Below are 18,683 nucleotides of genomic sequence, written 5' to 3' on the forward strand. Positions count from 1 at the left end.
TTTGGGAATTAGTTCTCTTTGTCCACTGTGGGCTCTGAGGATTGAAGGGAGGTTATTAGGTTTACACACCAAGTCTGTTTATTTTTCCCCTTGAACTGTCTCACTGGCCCATGAAGCAGAAAATTTTTTACTTTTAAAATCCAATTAGTCCATTTTTTAAATTCTTGACACTTTGGTTTTAAATTCCCTTTTTGCAAGGTTTTTCAAAGATTGTTACAAGATTCCCTTGCACCTTTGCTTCCTCTCGGAGATATTTATTTATTTGGCTGTGGATTGAGCCCAGGGCCCCCCACATGCTAGACACATGTTTTATCACTGAGCTGTATCTCTATCCTAGGAAGAAATTTTAGTTTTATGCCAAGCACAGTAGGACACACCTGTAATCTCAGCACTCAGAAGACAGGGATAGGAGATCATCACATTTCAGAGCCAATCTCTTCCACATAGCAAGTTCCAAGCCAGCCAGGCTACATAGTAAGACACCATAGAAAAAAAAATAGAAAGAAAAGTATCATTTTAATTCTTACATTTAGGTCAACGATTCACAGTGAATTAGTACTTTATTAATTTTTCAATTAGAGTCCAAATCAATGGGTTTCATTGTGACATTTTCACGCATACATTCTGTACTTTAAATAGCATTGGGGGGAAGAGTGTAATGCAGAGAGCCCCACTTTGCTCTTGCATGTAGATAATCAGCTGTCCCAGCACCATTGTTTTGAAAAAATAGTTTTAACTGGGCCCACACCACATGACCTGTAATCCTAGCTGCTCCTGAGGCAGAAGTATTGCAAGCTCAAGACCAGCCCAGGATACAGAAGGAGTTCGAAGCCAGCAGATAATTTAGTGGCATTCCATGTCCAAATAAACAGTGAAACCGAAGAACAAGGGTATAGCTCGGAGGTAGAGCGCTTACCTTGCACAGAAGAGGCTCAGACCCAGGGCCAAAGCCCAATAAACAAGCAAAACCCAACATATTTCCCCTATTAAGTCGCTTTGGCACCTTGTCTAAAACTGACCATAATGTGGATTTATCTCGATACCATCAATTTTTGCTGGTTTCTGTAGGTACCCTCATACCTTATATCACATGATATAGGCTTTGAAATACTCATCTTCCATCTTTGTTCTTTTTTCAAGGCTACTGTGCCTATTCTCAGCTATTCTTCCATATGACTTTTATCCAGCCTGTCAGTGTCTGCAAAAGAAAAGATGTTGAAATTTTGATAGGAATTGCAATGGATATCATTACTAGCTTATAAAAGTACAATTGATTTTGCACATTTATTTCATATCCTAACGCATTTCTGAACTTGATGTACTCTTAAATATGATTCGTTACTGCTTACTCACTGAGGCACTGTGTTAGACACTATAGGACATACAGAGATGGCCTAAGATGCTTATAACATAGGTTAAGCTAACTGGATTCAACAGTGGCCACGCTTGGAACAAACAGGTACGTATGGAATTGCCAAATGAGTATTAGAGAAAGTTAGACTTCTGAAAAGACAATTCAGAGCTGGAGCAGCCTGGAAGAGACTGAGTAGGAAGGAAGGGAAGGAGGGTTAAAGGTTGGCCATGCCTTCCTTCCACCTCCCCTTTCTCCTTCCTTTTTTTTTTTTTTGCTTTATTTTCTCCAACCCACTTTCTCTGGAAACACTGGTAGAACATACCCAGAGGTGGCTGCCATTTCTCAAGCCTGGCTGATCATCAGAATTTCTTGGAAAGCCTTTTAAAGTACAGATCCCAGGCTCCCCAGCCCAGGGCTGCTGTGTCATGCTCTCAGATGAGGAAGCAGGGACAACCGCGTTAACATTTTTATCTAATTTTCTGCCAATGTTGGGAATTTCTGGGTATGGTTATAATTATATTCACATATGGTCTAGTGTCTCTCTCCGTCTACTGTATCTCCAGTTCTTTCCAGGACTCTCTGGAGTGCAGGTCACAAGGGTATCTGGGTAAGTGAACCTGTCTGGCTTCTCCACTAACGAGAACCACATCTATTGTACACATTTCTAAGAGCGTGGATCGGTGCCTTTATCAGTATGTTTATGGAGATAACTCATTATATAAAACAAATGCTTACTTTTCACAAGTAAGAATTCCAAGGACCTCAGGAGAACCTTTTGCTATGTTGTCCAGACTCCTCGGTGTTACTTGTAGAACATATAATCCGTTATCTAGAAATTTTTTTAAATTTTTATTTATGTATTTTTAAGACATGGATTATCATGTAACTCTCTGGCTGGTCTGGAACCCCTCTGTAGACCAGGTTTGGTCTTGAATGCAGAGATCCACCTGCCTTTGCCTCCCTAGTGCGCTTTTAATATTTTTAAATAAAATATCTAGTTTTCAAAGTCCTTTGCATCTCAACTTTCCCAGAAGTAACCAACTTCTTAAAGATACTTTTAACTATACAAAGTATTAGTTTAGAGTGTCAAGTATGTATATAAACACTATACATACTTTCCCACAGTCCTTTTCTCATGTTATTATACTACAGAGTACTGAAATACTATTATCCCGTTGTCTAACTATTTTAGACTCTTGTCTCCCAATGTAGAAATTCATTATGTCAATAATTTTGTTGTTGTTTTTTTTTGTTTGTTTGTTTGCGTGGGGATCTCAAGTTTTCCTATCACCCACATTCTTGTGTCTGTCTCCTGAGACCCAGGTAGGGATTTGGGGTATAAGTTAGGGTGGACATTACCAGGGAATGGATATGCACTTTTGACTTTACCAGATGTCTTTGGAGGTTACCCTGAACATTAATTTATCCAATTTTTTCCTCTCATCAATGACTTATGATAATGTGTCTTCTCAGGAGGCAGAGGCAGGCGGATCTCTGTGAGTTCAAGACCAGCCTGGTCTACAAGAGCTAGTTCCAGGACAGGCTCCAAAACCACAGAGAAATCCTGTCTCAAAAAACAAAACAAAACAAAACAAAACAAAAAAAAAGAATGTGTCTTGCTCCACATTGAAAACCAATACCATCAAGGGTTTTTTTTGTTTTGTTTTGTTTTTTTTTTTTTTTTTTTTTTTTTAGTTTTTCCGAGACAGGGTTTCTCTGTGGCTTTGGAGCCTGTCCTGGCACTAGCTCTTGTAGACCAGGCTGGCCTCGAACTCACAGAGATCCACCTGCCTCTGCCTCCCGAGTGCTGGGATTAAAGGCGTGCGCCACCACCGCCCAGCTGGAGCGAGTGCCACCCATCCTAATGATGTGAGTTCGATGCCCCAGACCCATGAGGTGAGAAGAGAGGACCGACTTCCCCGAGTTGTCCTCTGACCTCCACACTTTATAAAAACATGTAAAATATTTTTAAAGAATTGGGAAGTAAGCATCTTCCTGGGTCATCCTCTCAGATTCCTGTAGGGTAGCTTAAGAATATGACTGCAAACAGGCTTCAGACGATTTTGAGGAGCTGAGAGCCTCTCTGCTCCGAATAGGCACGCGTACACATTGACAAGTGTCACTGGGACCAGGTCTTAAGCTTAGGAGGAGAGTTGTATGTTGGTTCATGGCTTCGGGCAATAGGGTGACCTATGGAGGGGAGGCCATGGCTTTGCGGTTGGTTGGTCTTTGTGAAGATGATTCACTTTGTGACTGACCAGGAAGTGGAGAGCTCAATAGGAAACCAGGCTACGCAGTAACCTTCAGAACCCCGCCCTCAATGACTCACCTCTGCCAGCCTGACAATCTCACGAAACAGCGCCACCAGCTGGCACCAAGTGTTAACACAGGAACCGTGGAAGACATTTCACATCGAAACTGTCACAGAGAAACTTCTCTGTTTGGTTAGACACATCCGTGTTGGCTGTGCTTGCATAATTTAAGAAAGAAAGTGTGCGCAACAAACCTTGCAGATATATTTTTCTTTGTTTTTTTCCCTTTTCAATTTTCTTTGTTCTTTTTAAATTTGAGACAGGTGCTGTAGAAATTGCCATCCTCCTGCCTCAGCTGTTCAAGAGCTAGAATTACGAATGTGCACCACCACGCCTGGCATTGCAGATGCTTTTGAATAAGACAATGGGATGTGATTTGCCAGTCCGCAGCGTGGTACTTACAGCCCTACCTTTGCCAGCTACGCTGATAGGAGGTGGTCCCTTTCTGGAAGCCCTTTATAAGTACCACCAATGCTTAGGGCAGGGTGCATGTCGGCGATGCCTGCCAGCCCACTGGGTGGTGTTGCTGTGGCTTTTTCAAAGCCTGGAGGAATCCGAGAAGCAACTGAGAGGAATGATGCACGGAAACAAAAGGCAGTGGAAAGAGTGACCAGCCAGCAGGCTCTGGCAGGCTAGAACGCTCTGTCCTTGTTGTTACTGCTTCGCGAAAATGCCGCGGGCCTTCTGGCAGGGTCTGCAAGGTAGAGCCGTCCTGGGAAAACAAGGATGAGGGATGCTGAGTGGGATGCTAGTTTCCCACATCACTGCTCCCCAGTGGATGCTCCACGGTGAGGATGGGGACCCCCGTGCCCCTCGGTAGGTGTCTGCTGACCTTCCTCTGTCCTGGATGCTTTCCCGGGAGGTTTTTTTTCCCCCTCCCACTCACAAGCAGCTAGCGCTGGTCTCAGAGGCCTAGCCGGGCTTGTGTGTGAGGGAGGCTGGGTGGTGCCTGCTCTCCCAGAGGGATCTGAAGGGCAATAGAGAGGAGGAAGTAGAACCCTCAGTCCTGGTCAAGACACAAAGCAGTGCCTGTGGTTGGGGTGTTCTCATTCCCTCCTGCTTTCTTCTGAGCTGAGAAGGACCTGCTGCAACACACTGGGGCAGCCTCAGCTCAGTTTTTAGGAACCAGGAAGGGAAGAGTTTCCATTTCTACTCCTTGGATGGATTCTGGACTCACCGGAAGTCAACCTCTACAGCCCCTCCTCCGAGTCTCCTTTCTTCGACTTATAAAATACCCGATTTCAAAGAAGGGACTTAGCTCACATTCTCTTTTTGTCTTAAAAAAGTGGCTATGAAAACAATGCATAAAAATAGGCCTCTGCGGACACAATAGGACTGAACAGGGTGTGGTTTGCTTGGCAAAGGCACAGGCAGTTGTTGCTTTTGGTCTTGGAATGCGCCAGACTTTGCCTCTGCCTGATGAAATCCTAACCCGTTTGAAAGCAGCTCCTTGGGAGCGAGACTCCTGTCTTTAGAGTTATCCATTCCCTTCTTTCTGAGCCCCTAGCATTTTGCTCTTATAAAAAGCATTCATGGGGGCGGGGGTGGGCTCAGTGAAAGGCTTGCTGCACAAGTCTGAGGACCTGAGTTCGGATCTCCAGCGGCCCACGTAGAAAGCTGGGCCTGATAGTATGCACCTATAATCCCAGCACTGTAGAAGGGGAGACAGGAAGATCCCTGGGGCTTCCTAGTCTGCTAGTCTAGCTCTGGGACCAGTGAGACCCCCCCCTTCTCTCTCTCTCTCTCTCTCTCTCTCTCTCTCTCTCTCTCTCTCACACACACACACACACACACACACCAAAAAAAGGTGGAAAAGCGATTGAGGACGACTCTTGACATCCTTCTGCATACATGGAAGTACACATACAGACACACACACGCATTCATCTTATGTTGTGATAATTGCTTCCTTGCAATTGTGCCTTATTGCATTTCCTCAGCATCTATAGACTGTATTTTGGCATCATAGTTCTTTAATAAACGTTTATTATATGAGTCATGGTTCCTTGGCGCTTGTATTTCAGTCTCAAGTTTTTCTTTTTGTTTGCTTGCTTGTTTGCTGATTTTATTTATTTATTTATTTATTTTCAGTGCTAAGGGGCAGGTAGAATTCCCCAGGGCCTCAAACACACTAGGCAAATATTCTACCATCGCACCATACCTCCAGCCCGCTTCTGTGTTTTAATTCCTGGCCTCGTCTTCCTTGGGTGAACTACTGGCAGGTTAGTTCAGTGTGGAATAGAGGGCTCACTAAAATGAAAGGTCATTTCTTTTTCCTAAGGAATTGTTCTAGTAGGAATGAGAACTTCAGATGTATCATCTCTGTTACAGGTACAGGAACTGTTTTCGGGAAACACTGCCGTCATTACCTCTGAGAGGCAAAGTTCGTGGCTGTTATTTTCCATTTACAAACAGAAGCTTTCTCTCTCATTCACCAATTTCTCCGCTCAAAGAAATGTGTGAGGAGTTTGATGTGCTCCCAAGGTATGAGAGACTGGTTCTTGCTCTCAAAGTCATACTTTTACTTGAATGAAAAGACGTTGGCCCGTGAAAGCCACTGTGCTTTGGGAGCCTGTGATACGTGGGAAGGGTCCTAGCAGAAACTCCACATGGAATACATACAGTAAGTGAAAGAGTGTCCGGCCAACAGGACTGTGGACATCAGCATGCTATGAGATGAATAGAGGCTGGGCTGTTTATTGTCCCTTTGGCCTCTGTTGTTGTTTTTTTTTTTTTTTTTTTTTTTTGCGACTGCTGTAACAAATTAGTACAAACTGGTTGACTTAAAACAACAGAATTTTATTTCCTCACAGTTCCAGAGGCCACAAATGAAATGAAGGTTTGGGCAGGGTCGGCATCTCTTGAGGCTTGGGGGTGGGGAGAAAAATCCGTCCCTGGCTTCTTCCAGTTACCGATAGCCTCAGGCTTCCTTTTGGCTTGTGGCCACTCCAGTCCAGTCTGTTTCTGTGGTCACACCGCCTCCTCGTCCACTGTGTGGGATTCCCGCTACTCCCTCGTAAGAATGTGTGTGCCTGCACAGAGGACCCAGCCAGATGTGGGATTAGCCTTCTCTCAGGACCCTCCATTGCAATCTCATCTTTTGTCACAGAATGTAATAGGCACCCTTGGGTTCTGGAGCTAGGCTGTGGACATTGATGGGGAGAACAGGGAACCACCGTACTATTCTCTGCCCTGGACTGTATCAGATAACCTGATACTCCCATGCTGTGTCACCTGGGTTCCATTGCCCTCTGACTAACCCTCGGGCTGTCCAATGAGAGACATTAGCAAGTATCAAGCAGTAGGAGGAAGAGCTGAGGTTTCTCCTTTCTTTAGCAGGGTGCTTTTGGTGCTCCCAACGAAACCGTATTTCTCCATAGTTCCTGCTCATCTGGGTTTTCATCTCTCTCTTCTCTTCAGCCCTGGCTTCTTCCACCATAACTCTGCCTGTGTCATCGAAATATGTCCTCTCCACCTTATTTTCAGTCTCGCTTGATTATGTCTTCAGGTTCCTGCCATGATCTGGGTTGACAGAAATCTCAAGAGGCAATGTTTTCATTTCTAGAACAGAGCTAAACCCAGGTTACCACAAGCTAAGTTGGACACTGGATCTAGCATACAACTCAGCCACCCCTGTGGGTCGTTCCACAGTGAAATGCTGTTTCGGTAGCCTGCTAAGGTCTTGCTGTCATGACTCCTGCCTCGGTGATGTTGTTTCACGGTACTTTCTATTATTATTTTTCTACCTCAGCTTCTATTACCCAATGGTGTCTGTTGCCACCTAACTGTAGGTATTGTTTTTCATGTACAGTTTAGCTTCTGCTCACAATACCTGACTCCCTCCAGTATGATTTATTTCCTTTCCTTAAAGGGGTCTGCCTGGCTTGGTCAACAGTTTACAGAGGTCTCCGAGCACCAGGCTTCTGTGATGAGTTACCAGAGAGTGCTTTTAGAAGGATCCCTGGGCATCGTTTTCTGAACATGAGACATTGCTAAAGGTTTTTGAACAAGGCGGAGCAAGATAAAATCAGCTTTAGGATTACATACTTGATGGCAATAGTCAGTGTGAAACCAAAGATAAATTTAAAAGCAATTATAATAGTCTAAATGAGAATAATGGGGTCCGAACCTGGGCAAGGGGAAGGTTCCTACGAGACACTCAGGAGCAAGGCCAGTCCTGAGTTCCTGGCTTTGAATTTGTTTTTAGCACCAAGGACTCTTTCCATGGTTTTCTTTTCAATCACGCTGCACATTTTTTAAGGGAAGTACACAAATACCACTAGGTGTACTGATAATGATTTTTAAAGATTTATTTTTATCTTTGTGTGTGTATATGAAAGACATTATTATCAACGGTTACATTTTTGGAACACACCCAAGAGAATCTAAGAAGCAGTGGTCCCATGAAGAGAACTTGAACTTGAATATTTTCTTTAGTTCCTGTTTTCTAGAAAAATAGAACTCAAACTAAATCGTAATGCCAATGTTTTATTTAGGAGATGCAATCCCAAGGCAGCAAGTGTCAGAGGAAAGGGGAAGCAAGAAGACAAGGCAATTCTGCCCGAGGGTGCTTCTGAAGCCACAGAAAGATGGCATGCCTGCTCCTGTGGCTTTGCAGAATATCACGGTGCTAGGGGATGAAACCGTGCCTCAGGTAAGCGCTTAGGAGGGGGAAAGACAAGAGAACCAGCTTCTTGGGACCTCTCCTCTCCTCGTTCCCAGTGATCAAAGTCCATCCCACCTCCCTTCTGTCAATGCTGGGTCACATTACCTGTTCCCACTGTCAGCTTCTTAGCGAGCTACAGTGCAGCTTTTAACCTGGGTTGAGGAGGACAGAGACTTAGAAACCTACACCAGGACCTGCTGAGCCCGGTTGCTCTGTGTGAGAGGGGCGGGGTGGGAGGGGTAGCAGCTCTTGGTTGCAGGACTATGCGAGCTACAAGCGGAGTATGTCCCAGGCAGGACAAAATAAGCAACTGAAAGTTTGGGAGGTAGTAGGAAGGGACTCTGGCAAGCACCGGAGGCATGCCTGAGAGATGCCCAGAGATAGGAGAAGAAAATACAGTTCTACCCAGCAGGCACTTGGAAACTCAGAACTGGAACCATTCCAGAGAGACAGTCTTTTGAGGGCTCCAGAAACAATAGCAATTTATAATCCATATCTGATTACTCCTAGACAGTGTTGACTAATGAGGTAGGAGCATGGGCTCTGGAGCCAGGCTGCACTGTGCTTAAGTCACCGTGTGTGCAGTGGACAGTTTACCCGTCCTTGCTACGCCTTAGTCGGTACCTGCTGGAGAGCATTTGTCTCCGCTCAGTAGATGATAAATAAACCACAGCTTTCACTGTCCCTTCATCCTACTCTGAGACGGTTGTGTGACGTCACCAATAGTCTCCCACCCAGACAAACTGTCCTGTGCTGTCCCTAAGTGTCTACTGAATACAACGAGGTTTTCTAGCTGAGTCCTTCAGTTGTTTTCAGGGGCGAGTGCCTCCCTCAGGGTCACGTGGTCGTGGAGTCCCACTCATGCTGGTTGCTCCCTTCAGGGGGGACACGTGAGGCCCTAAGAAAGCAGCATGGTAACCCCTCTCCGTTGGCGTATAGACAGGATGTATCTAAAACTGCCACCTGCTCTTTCCACCTTCAAAGTGGGACGGTGCTTGGGTGCTTTCAGAAGACACAGAAAATGCAGAGGAGCCGGGGCCGCATAAAATCATCCTTGTAAGACTGCAGAGGTTCTTTCTTAATGTCTGTCCATGTGTGCGTGTCTATGTATATACACATGGGCATGCAGGTGTCCACAGAGGCCCAGGAGAGGGGGTCTGGTTGTCTGGAGTTACAGGCAGTTGTAAAACCTTGATATGTGTGGTAGGGCCCCAACCTGGACCTTCTGCAAGGGCAGGATGTGTTCTTAAGCACTGAGCCAGCCCTAAAAGTTTGGAAAGTGATGGGAGGATGGATGCTAATTATTAATCATCATCAAATGTTGTTCCAGGATCACCCTCCCGCCCTCTGATTTTATAGACAGGGTCTCACTGTATAGCCCTGGCTGACATGGAAATCGCTGTGTAGACCAGGCTGACATTGAACTCCCAAGTGCTGAGATTAAAGATGGTAGGTACCACCACACCATGTCCAGTATTGTCTTTTAAATGACTGCATGTCTTAATTTAAAATTAGAATGACCTATCCCAACTTTAAAGGGTTTTGTCCTTAGCACTTACTCTTTTTTTGCATGTAATTTACAAATTTGTTGCTTTTTCACCCATCTATCCCAAATAAAAACAAAGAATAGCTGTTTTAGTCTCTGATGTACCCTAGGTGCCTAGAACATTTCATGAAACATAGTGGTCCTTAATACCATAATCATGTACCTCCTAGTAATATTTGGGTTAAAAATTAAGAGAATGGGTTGCTGGCAAGAGGGCTTAGTGGTTAAGAGCATGCTCTTCCATAGGACCTACGCTCAGCTCCTAGCACAAATTCACAGTTGCTGTAACTCCAACTCCAGATCTCATGTTCTCTGGGCTCCATGGGCACCTGCACACGTTGGACATAAATACTCCTTTCTCTCTCTCTCTCTCTCTCTCTCTCTCTCTCTCTCTCTCTCTCTCTCCCTCTCCCCCCCCTCTCTCTCTCACACACACACAATTAATTAAAAATCAAATATATTGGAAACGGAGTGCATAAGTAACAATGACCCACAAGATTATATGGTGTAGTAACACAGCAGCCATCCGAGCTTGTGTAAGCAGACTCAGCCATGGTCTCATAAGGATGAGATTTCCTCTATGCTCTCTTAGAACACATACATCCCTTTGTTATTTGTGGAAGGGATGATCACACTGTCTTGGGGTAAACAAAGTTGGAGTGTCTTAGAGATTAATTTCCAAGGAGCTTCCTGGTGGGCATGGTAAAGGTCCTCCTCTAATTCTTCCCGGAAGTTGAATGGTCATAATCACAATATTACCTAAGGGATTGACCAGCAAACTCTCTTTCCCCAAATACCTCTAAAGTCAAACTTCCACTGAAGTGTAGGTAAAATTATCTGAATTAATGACTTTGATCAATTCCTGATTCGTGGACTCATGGACTCTGTAGTACAATTCTTATCTATCATGATGCAGGAATTCTCACCTATCGTCGGGATATATCCAGAGCTAATAACATCTACTCTAGGTCAGGCAGGCAGACATTTCAACCTATGAGGCCAGTTGCTCATCTTCGGCATGGTACAGATAAGTAAATGAAGTCTATAGAGGCCCCAGATCCAGAATCAAATAGAGGATGCAGATTTCAAACCATCCATTCCCGAAGGCTATGATTTTTCTAGAATCTCCTTCTAAGCCTCCGGTTTCTCCTTCATAATATGTAGCAACACTACTTGTGTACGGAGTTGCTGTGACAATTAAATATATATACAGCAGAATTCTCAGCAGATGACAGCATTCACTTCGGCTGCACTTTAGGAATGATAATGAGTCTTTTCCCTTGGGGAACAATCATGAAACCTCTCCAGGGAGAAAAACAAGAGCCCTGACTTAGTGGGTGACAGAAATAGGTTCTACGGAGGTGGGTGTGTTGTTGTAATCCTGTCTAAATGTCTAACTTTTAAACAAGTTGAAATTCTTATTTAGGAGTTGACCAAACAGATATTATCATCTAATTAATCCTTGACTTTCAGCCTCCAAAACTATGAATCGAATAAACCTCGTTATAGAGTATCCAACCTTATGTATCTTGTTATTGCAACAGAAAATGAATTAATACAATGCCGGAAGCACCCCATGATAAAAAGTATCAGTGGGTATTGCTAAAGTGTCCATCTCGAGACACGGGACTAGAGAAAAAGAATCAAATGCAATGTTAAGGTCTTAGCCCAGCGGCTGGGGCTCTAGCTCATTTGGTAGACTGCTTGCCTGACATGCACACAGTTCTGGCTTCCGGCCTCAGCAGGACATAAACTGGGGTTTGTGGTGCCCATCTGCAAAGCACTCAGAGGCTGGAAGTGGCAGGACCAGGAGTTCCAGGCCATCCTTGGATCCACGGCGGGGGTGGGAGGAGCCTCACTGTCGGCCTGGGCTACTTGAGACCTTGTCAAAAAGAGAAAGCAAGCAAGCATGAAAAAGCAAGAAAGGATCACAGGCCTGCTTTTCGTCCCACCCAGCTCCCGCACGGCTAGCTTAGCCCCGGAAATAACAACACACAAACTGTATTCATTTAAACACTTCCTGGCCCATTATATCTAGCCTCTTCTTGGCTAACTCTCATATCTTGCTTTAACCCATATCTAGTAATCTGTGTATTACCACAGGGTCATGACTTACCGGGAAGATTCTAACCCACATCCATCTCGGGCTGGAGCTTCATAGTGGTTGCCTGACTCTGCTTTCTTTCTCCCAGCATTCTGTTCTGTCTTCCCCACCTACCTATGTTCTGACCTATCAGGCCAAGCAGTTTTCTTTATTAATTAACCAATGAAATGACAGATAGATAGAAGACCCTGCTACATCAAAGATTGGTCTTTGAGACAAAGGGAAAGGGGGAAAGGTTTATATAAGGAATTTAGACAATTGTAGACTTTTAATATGAACTTAAAGATATTATTAAGTCATTGCTAATTTTCCCAAGTCTGAAATGGTATTATAGTTATATTGAATACCCTTAGTCTTTGAAGATGTATGCTGGATTATTTTAAGTGAGATGTCAATTAAAAATTTCAATATTAAACTTATTTTCAAATGGACAAACATGCCTAATCATAGGAAGAGATAACGCAAAGGTGAAAAGAATATAAACAGTAGCTGAACAGAGATGAAAGGTATGGAGTCATTTGTTGGATTTTTTTCAAGCTTTGTGGAGTTCAGAGTCTTCAAAATAAAAAGCTGGGGTTGGGGAGTCATCTCTGTTGTTAAATAATAAAATCCTGGCTTGGCTGTAATGTAAAAGCGGAGGCGGTTACGCGAGGAAAAGACACAGACACGCGGCGGTCCCACGTGGGTGCACTTTAATGGGGGGAGGGGCAACAGGCAGGTACAGATGTGTGAAACACTAGGAGAACAAAGGGGGAAGGGAAAAGAGGGCGAACTCGTAAAGACCTTCGCTTTTAACGGGGAATGCAAAGGCTTCTGGGAAATGTCCGTATCCAGGAGAATGCTGGGAACTGTAGTTCGGCAAAGGAACAACAATCTCTACTTCATGACTCCTTACTAACCTGATACAATAGAAGGAACAGGCTGCCCTAAATGAAGCTGAGTTCCCCTTTGGAGTTGCCTGAGCAATGAGCTAGCTCAAACCGTGTGTATGGGACTAGACTGAGGCAGGGCCTGGGGATGGGTGGATGTGCCTGGAGGTCACTGGCTTCCTGTTCCTTGTGTAATAAATATCCCACCAAAAGTCTAAGTGCGGCGATAGAGTGCCTTGGAGCCCCCACGGTGACATTAACTGTTTCCTCATCCCCAAGCCTCTATAAAGAGTCCCAGCCAGTTGGTTCTCTTGGCAGATCCTTCCATGTCCTAAGGGAGAGGGGTTGTCCCTTGCTATGAGTGTTAATAAACAGTCTTGCCTCATCTGTTTAGGTCAGACCCTAGTCTCTTCCTGCTTTAGCCTCTATGCTGCCTCTGGAATCCAACACTGGGCAAGGTATGTGGGTTTTCCAGGCAACTCTGGTAAACAGGCACCAAAATTCAGGCTGTCCAGGGCCAACATAGTCCCTTTCCCTTATCCCTTTCCCCAAGGAGGTAGATCTCATTCCTATGCATATAAAAGAGAGAGATGGGGGTCCTTTAAATGGGATATAAACCATTCTCTGACCAGACACCCAAGCAACAATGAACCATGGAGTCTCTGTATCTTCTTTTAATGATACTGGCTTTGTCAATTTTTTTCTTTCCACAATAAAACCTAATTTCTTGTGCGTGTGTGTGCGTGTGTGTGCGTGTGTGTGTGTGTGTGTGTGTGTGTGTGTGTGTGTGAGAGAGAGAGAGAGAGAGAGAGAGAGAGAGAGAGAGAGAGAGAGAGAGAGATTGCATGTGTGAGCAAGGAGCCCAGAGGCTGATGTCTTCTTTGATGGCTTCCTCTTAACTTTTGAGGCAGGGTCTCTCACCAAACCTGGTGCTCACTGGCTAGCTTGGCTAGCTAAGAGCTACAGGGACCTCCCTGTCTCCATCCTCCTAGCGCTCGAGTTACAGATGTATACAACCTCTCCAAGCTTTCTATGTGACTTCTGGGGATCCAAACTGCAGTCCTCATGCTTTTGGTAGGCACTTTACCAACTGAGCCATCTCCCCAGCCCCATGTTTACCGAGCTCAGGTCCTGTTACGCAGCCCGCGTTAGCCTTGAGTTCACAGCAGTTCTCCTGCCTTCGCCTCCTAGATTCTGGAATCAGTGATGTATGCCACTATACCCAGAAAAATGTCTTAGTTTGTACCATGTGACACAATAGAATTCTAATCAAACTATACTACAAAGAGGCCCAACTGCAAGACAACTTATTGTAAGTTCAATAAAACACAAGCAAATTCAGAAGCCAAAGAGGAAAGTGCTGATAAATGAATTTATGTCAAACATTTACAACCTTAACATGATGAAAATGAGGATAATGACAACAAAAGCAGCCGCAGAAAAACAATGTAAACAGAGAGAGCCAAAGACAAATGGAGAGGGGAGGGGAGAGATTCTCTGCGGTCCGACAAAAGGTGCTTATGCAGTATGCAAGGAGATCTTAGTTTCGCAATTCTACCAAAAAACAAAATGAGCAGAGAAATGAGCAAAGAATATGAACAAATACTTCACATCCTAAAAATAAGAATGGTGTCAATGTGCTGGAACATACCTTCTATTCCAGTCCTGAGGGGAAGTTGAGGCAGGCTGCAGATCGCTCTGAGTGCCAGGCTAGCCAGGGCTGCAGAAGGAGGACTTGTCTTACAACAGCAAACAAACAAAAAGTAGGTGTGGGGGGCTGGAGAGATGGCTCAGAGGTTAAGAGCACCAGCAGCTCGTCCAGAGGTCTTGAGTTCAATTTCCAGCAACCACATGGTGGCTCACAACCATCAATAATGAGATCTGGTGCCCTCTTCTGGTGTGTACATGTTAACTGAACATTGTATGCATAATTTTAAAAAAAAGTAAATAAATCTTTAAAAAAAAGAAAAGGAAAAAAAAGTAGGTGTGGTCAAAATCCCTTGGAAAACATGTTCAGCTTCACGAGTGCTTAGAAAAATGCAAGCCGTGAGAACATACCCATGCTTCTGAGTGACAGATGTTTAAGTTCAATAAAATGTGGTTTTTAGCAAAGTTCAGTGGATGTACCCTGCTATGGAAGCTGAATCAGGACAATGTGGGAAGGTTGCAATTTGGAAGCATTTAATTGTGTGTGTTTGAACCTAGGACCTTACACATGCTGGGCCAGGAAGCATTATCATTGAGTGTAAATGTTAAATGTACATATATTATGAACCAGAAATTTCTTTGAAGTAATTTATTCTATGGATAAAGTCACAACAGAAGATTCTAAATATAAGGTTATTCGTGAGAGCATTATTTGTAATAATAATAGTATAAAATGCAAAGAATTTAAATGTCCATTAATTAGGCGGTGGTCGGCTTTATGGCACATATAGTGACTACACGATCTCCATGTGCTGACATATTATTAGATACAGCATATAAGATACTGTATATTTACCTAATCACTCTGCATAGAAATATTGTAGGCATTCTATATCCTTATATGGAAAATATAGGCTGAGAAATAGTTCTCAGAGTTTTAACTTGTGATAAAAGCAAGGGCATCTTTGTCTTTTTATACAAAACAACTTTGAAGCTTCCATTTATTTTCATCATTGTCACGTCTTACTTTTACAATTAAAAATATGCAAAATATACCTCAGCCGGGCGGTGGTGGCGCATGCCTTTAATCCCAGCACTCGGGAGACAGAGGCACGCGGATCTCTGTGAGTTCGAGGCCAGCCTGGTCTACAAGAGCTAGTGCCAGGACAGGAACCAAAGCTACAGAGAAACCCTGTCTCGAAAAACAAAACAAAAAAAAAAAAACCCTCAACACCACTTCCCAAATGTCTCTCAATGCCCCTTCTGATGCTTTTGAAGGAAATCTCTGAACCACTGAAGCAAGATAAGGTTGCACGCTGCTTACATCGCTTTTAGCTGGGAGTGCAAACATGGAAATGTACTGAGCATTGTGATGAGGAAGATGATTCTTAGCACCTAAGAAGGCTGCCGCAGAGCAGCTGGCAAGCTCCTACAGCAGCTTGAGGTCATTCACCCTTCTCTCCTGGCTCAGGCCCAGCCTTCAGCAAAACTTGGATTTGGAAAAGCCTAAGTGGCCCAGCGAGAGAAAAGCAATGTGATAAGCAATTTTCCTTCTCCTCTTTCTTTCCCTGTCTCTGGAGGTTCTTCGAGAATATGAAATTAGAGATATAACCACAATTCAAAGCTACCGAGATATGAGGACATTTTGAGAAGGCTCTTAGATGATTCTCATTCTTTGTAATTGCTCTGTGTTTGTGCTTGGCTGGTCCTCTTTAGAGCATCCAGGGTATTGTCAGGTCCAAAACCCTCCTTCCTCCAAAATGGCAGCGCAGGTGGCATTGCCCTAAACAGGAGGACTTTGGCTGGGTAAACGGAAGGATTTTGAGCAAGCCTGAAGGTTTGTGTTCACTAGAAAAGCAGCTCTCTTCTGGAGGTTTCTGTTTACCAGGAATCTTGCCCCTTCCCCTTCCCCCAAATGCCAGCCACGTCAGGCAAGGGCATCTAGTTCCGGGTCAATCCAACCGTCTGTGTCAGCTCAGATCCCTACTCTGCTGGGTGTCATATAAAATCTGCTTGTTTCCCCACCGTTTTGCTTTTCTCTCTGCCTTGATCCCCAATAAATCTGCCTTTCGGCCTTTGGGGCGGTGCAGTCCAGTACTTTCTCTGTGCCGTCTCGCATAGGTATAAATCTATGAGGATGGCCTCTGTCGGGAACTTTTCCCTTCAGTGAAGTGGTACATTCAGTTCCTGGTACATTGTCACTTCATTTCTGTTAGTCATTTCACAGCTGGATCTTGGGAAGAGCAAAGTCTGAAATACTTGGGGCCGATTTCACAAGTAGGCTGAAAACAAGGCCTTCACAGTTTCTGTTTGTAATTTTCAAGCCAAAAGAGCTCATCTGCCTTGGTGGATGTGTCTTTCCAAACAGTCTCCGTTGTCTGCAGATCTGTCTACCTGGCTTCCCCTTTGGCTCAGAAACCCCGGTCTGTGGCCATCCTGTCACAGGTGGACAGATGCCAGGCTACCCACCGTTATTTGTTATTAAATTGGTGATGCAATTTTTGTTTGGCAGTTTTTGACTCTAAGGTTATTCAAGGATGCTATTTAAAAATCCAAGTGAACTACCAAGCAAGACATCAGAGCGGATCATAGACTTGTTATTTTTTTAGGCTCTTCAGGGACAGTAGACGAATGCACAAATTTGTTATTGTAGATTGTTATGAATCCAGAAGACGCACATACGGGGATCATTATTGTAGATTGGCTTGTGACAGCTGGCCCTGATTTACTTATTTCCTCAAGAAGACACTTTGAACAATTATTGAAATGCCTCCCCTCTGTAATTACAATAATAATGATGATGATTTTGCAACTGAATATGCAATTCAGGGCGTACACACGCAACTGTTTTTAGCTTCTTTCTCTTTTTACATTGATGTCAGCTGCTGTCTTGGATTATGAAGAATTGAGAAGGACTTTCTAACCAAGGGTCAATGAGCTACATGAACAAAGTCATCTATGGCCAATCCAGAAAATCACTAAAATAATAATTATTACAGTTAGTATTTAAGGAACACACTAACTGTGAGCAAGGGTTCTTTCCCCCCTTCTTTTTTTAGGGTCTTTGGAGGGAAAAAAATCTATTTTTAGTACGTATCTGCTCTTAAAAATAAAGTATCTTGTTGAATAATAAAATTATAAATGTCTGACTGCTTTATTCCTTTGTATTTTCTAATTAAGGAGCTTCAGGGGGGAAAGATGATGAACCAGAGCAAAGAGGTATGTCCTGTGGGTCAGAGAAAAGGACAGAGACGGGAGATGGGAGCTGCAGAAAAGCTAGAGAACCAGACAGTAATCAGGGACAGATCAGGGGTAAGAGAAGTTAAGACAGAATGGCAGTGAAGGACAGAACCGACAGGAAGAGAGAAGACAGGGAAGAGAATGCCGGACAAAGAGGGAACGGTTCAGGGGAGACTGAGGGAAGATTGACAGTTGGAAGCTAGCTTGGCCTACACAGGTTCTCTTTGTGTCTCTCTGTCTCTGCATCTGTCTCTCTCTCTCCTTTCCAGCTGGCACATACAGAGACAAAGAAATAAGGTCAGGCCTGGTGGGGCATGCCTGCCCTAGTGCTTGCAAAGCTAAGGCAGGAGGAACTTGAGTTCCAGGCCTCTCTGCGCTACATAGTGAGCAACTATCAAAAATAAAATAAGAAAATATATAAATCAGTAAACAGGGAAATTAAACAAATGAAGTCAGACAAAAGCCCAAGATTTAGATTAGAGCTAGGTGGTGGTAGCGCACATCCCAGCACTCAGGAGGGAGAGGCAGGTGGATCTCTGTGAGTTCGAGGCCAGCCTGGTCTACAAAGTGAGTTCCAGGACAGCCAAGACTACACAGAGACTACTACCCTGCCTCAAACCCATCTCCCTACAAAAAGCCTTAGATTGATTTTTTTTTTTTAAAGCATGTGATGGTTAGTGTCGTTAAATTGAGAAAACTCTAGAATCACCTGGGAGATGGCCTCTGAGCAAGCCTGGCAGGGACTGTCATTCAGTAGGAAGACCCTTCACTGTGAGTGGTGCCGTCCCCTAACTGAATCCTGGACTCGGGGAGCTGAACACTAGCAGGCAGGCCTTCACTGCTCTCTCCTGACTATGGATATCCCATGATCAGCTGCTTTCAGCTCCTGCTCCTGTGAGTTCCCTAACGTGAGAGACAGGGCCTTGAACTGGGGGCTAAAATAAA

The 18,683-nt window shown here is 44.2% G+C and overlaps 1 protein-coding gene across 2 annotated transcripts in view; it reads left to right on the forward strand.

Moving 5' to 3' along the window:
• Window positions 1-18,186, forward strand: part of LOC142838364 (uncharacterized) — a 169,731-nt gene extending 151,545 nt beyond the window's left edge. Inside the window, exons 8-11 of one of the 2 annotated variants that reach the window (XM_075953749.1) lie at window positions 5,998-6,150; window positions 7,232-7,387; window positions 8,163-8,320; window positions 13,246-18,186. In XM_075953749.1, the coding sequence (XP_075809864.1) occupies window positions 5,998-6,150; window positions 7,232-7,387; window positions 8,163-8,307 (454 nt within the window). In that variant the 3' untranslated portion in view covers window positions 8,308-8,320; window positions 13,246-18,186. Of the gene's footprint in view, window positions 1-3,929; window positions 5,402-5,997; window positions 6,151-7,231; window positions 7,388-8,162; window positions 8,321-13,245 lie in introns of those variants that run through there. The other variant, XR_012908542.1, reaches the window with a different exon arrangement.
• Window positions 18,187-18,683: the final 497 nt, after the last annotated feature.

Source organism: Microtus pennsylvanicus, chromosome 19 (assembly GCF_037038515.1).
Source record: "Microtus pennsylvanicus isolate mMicPen1 chromosome 19, mMicPen1.hap1, whole genome shotgun sequence".
Taxonomy (NCBI): Eukaryota; Metazoa; Chordata; class Mammalia; order Rodentia; family Cricetidae; genus Microtus; species Microtus pennsylvanicus.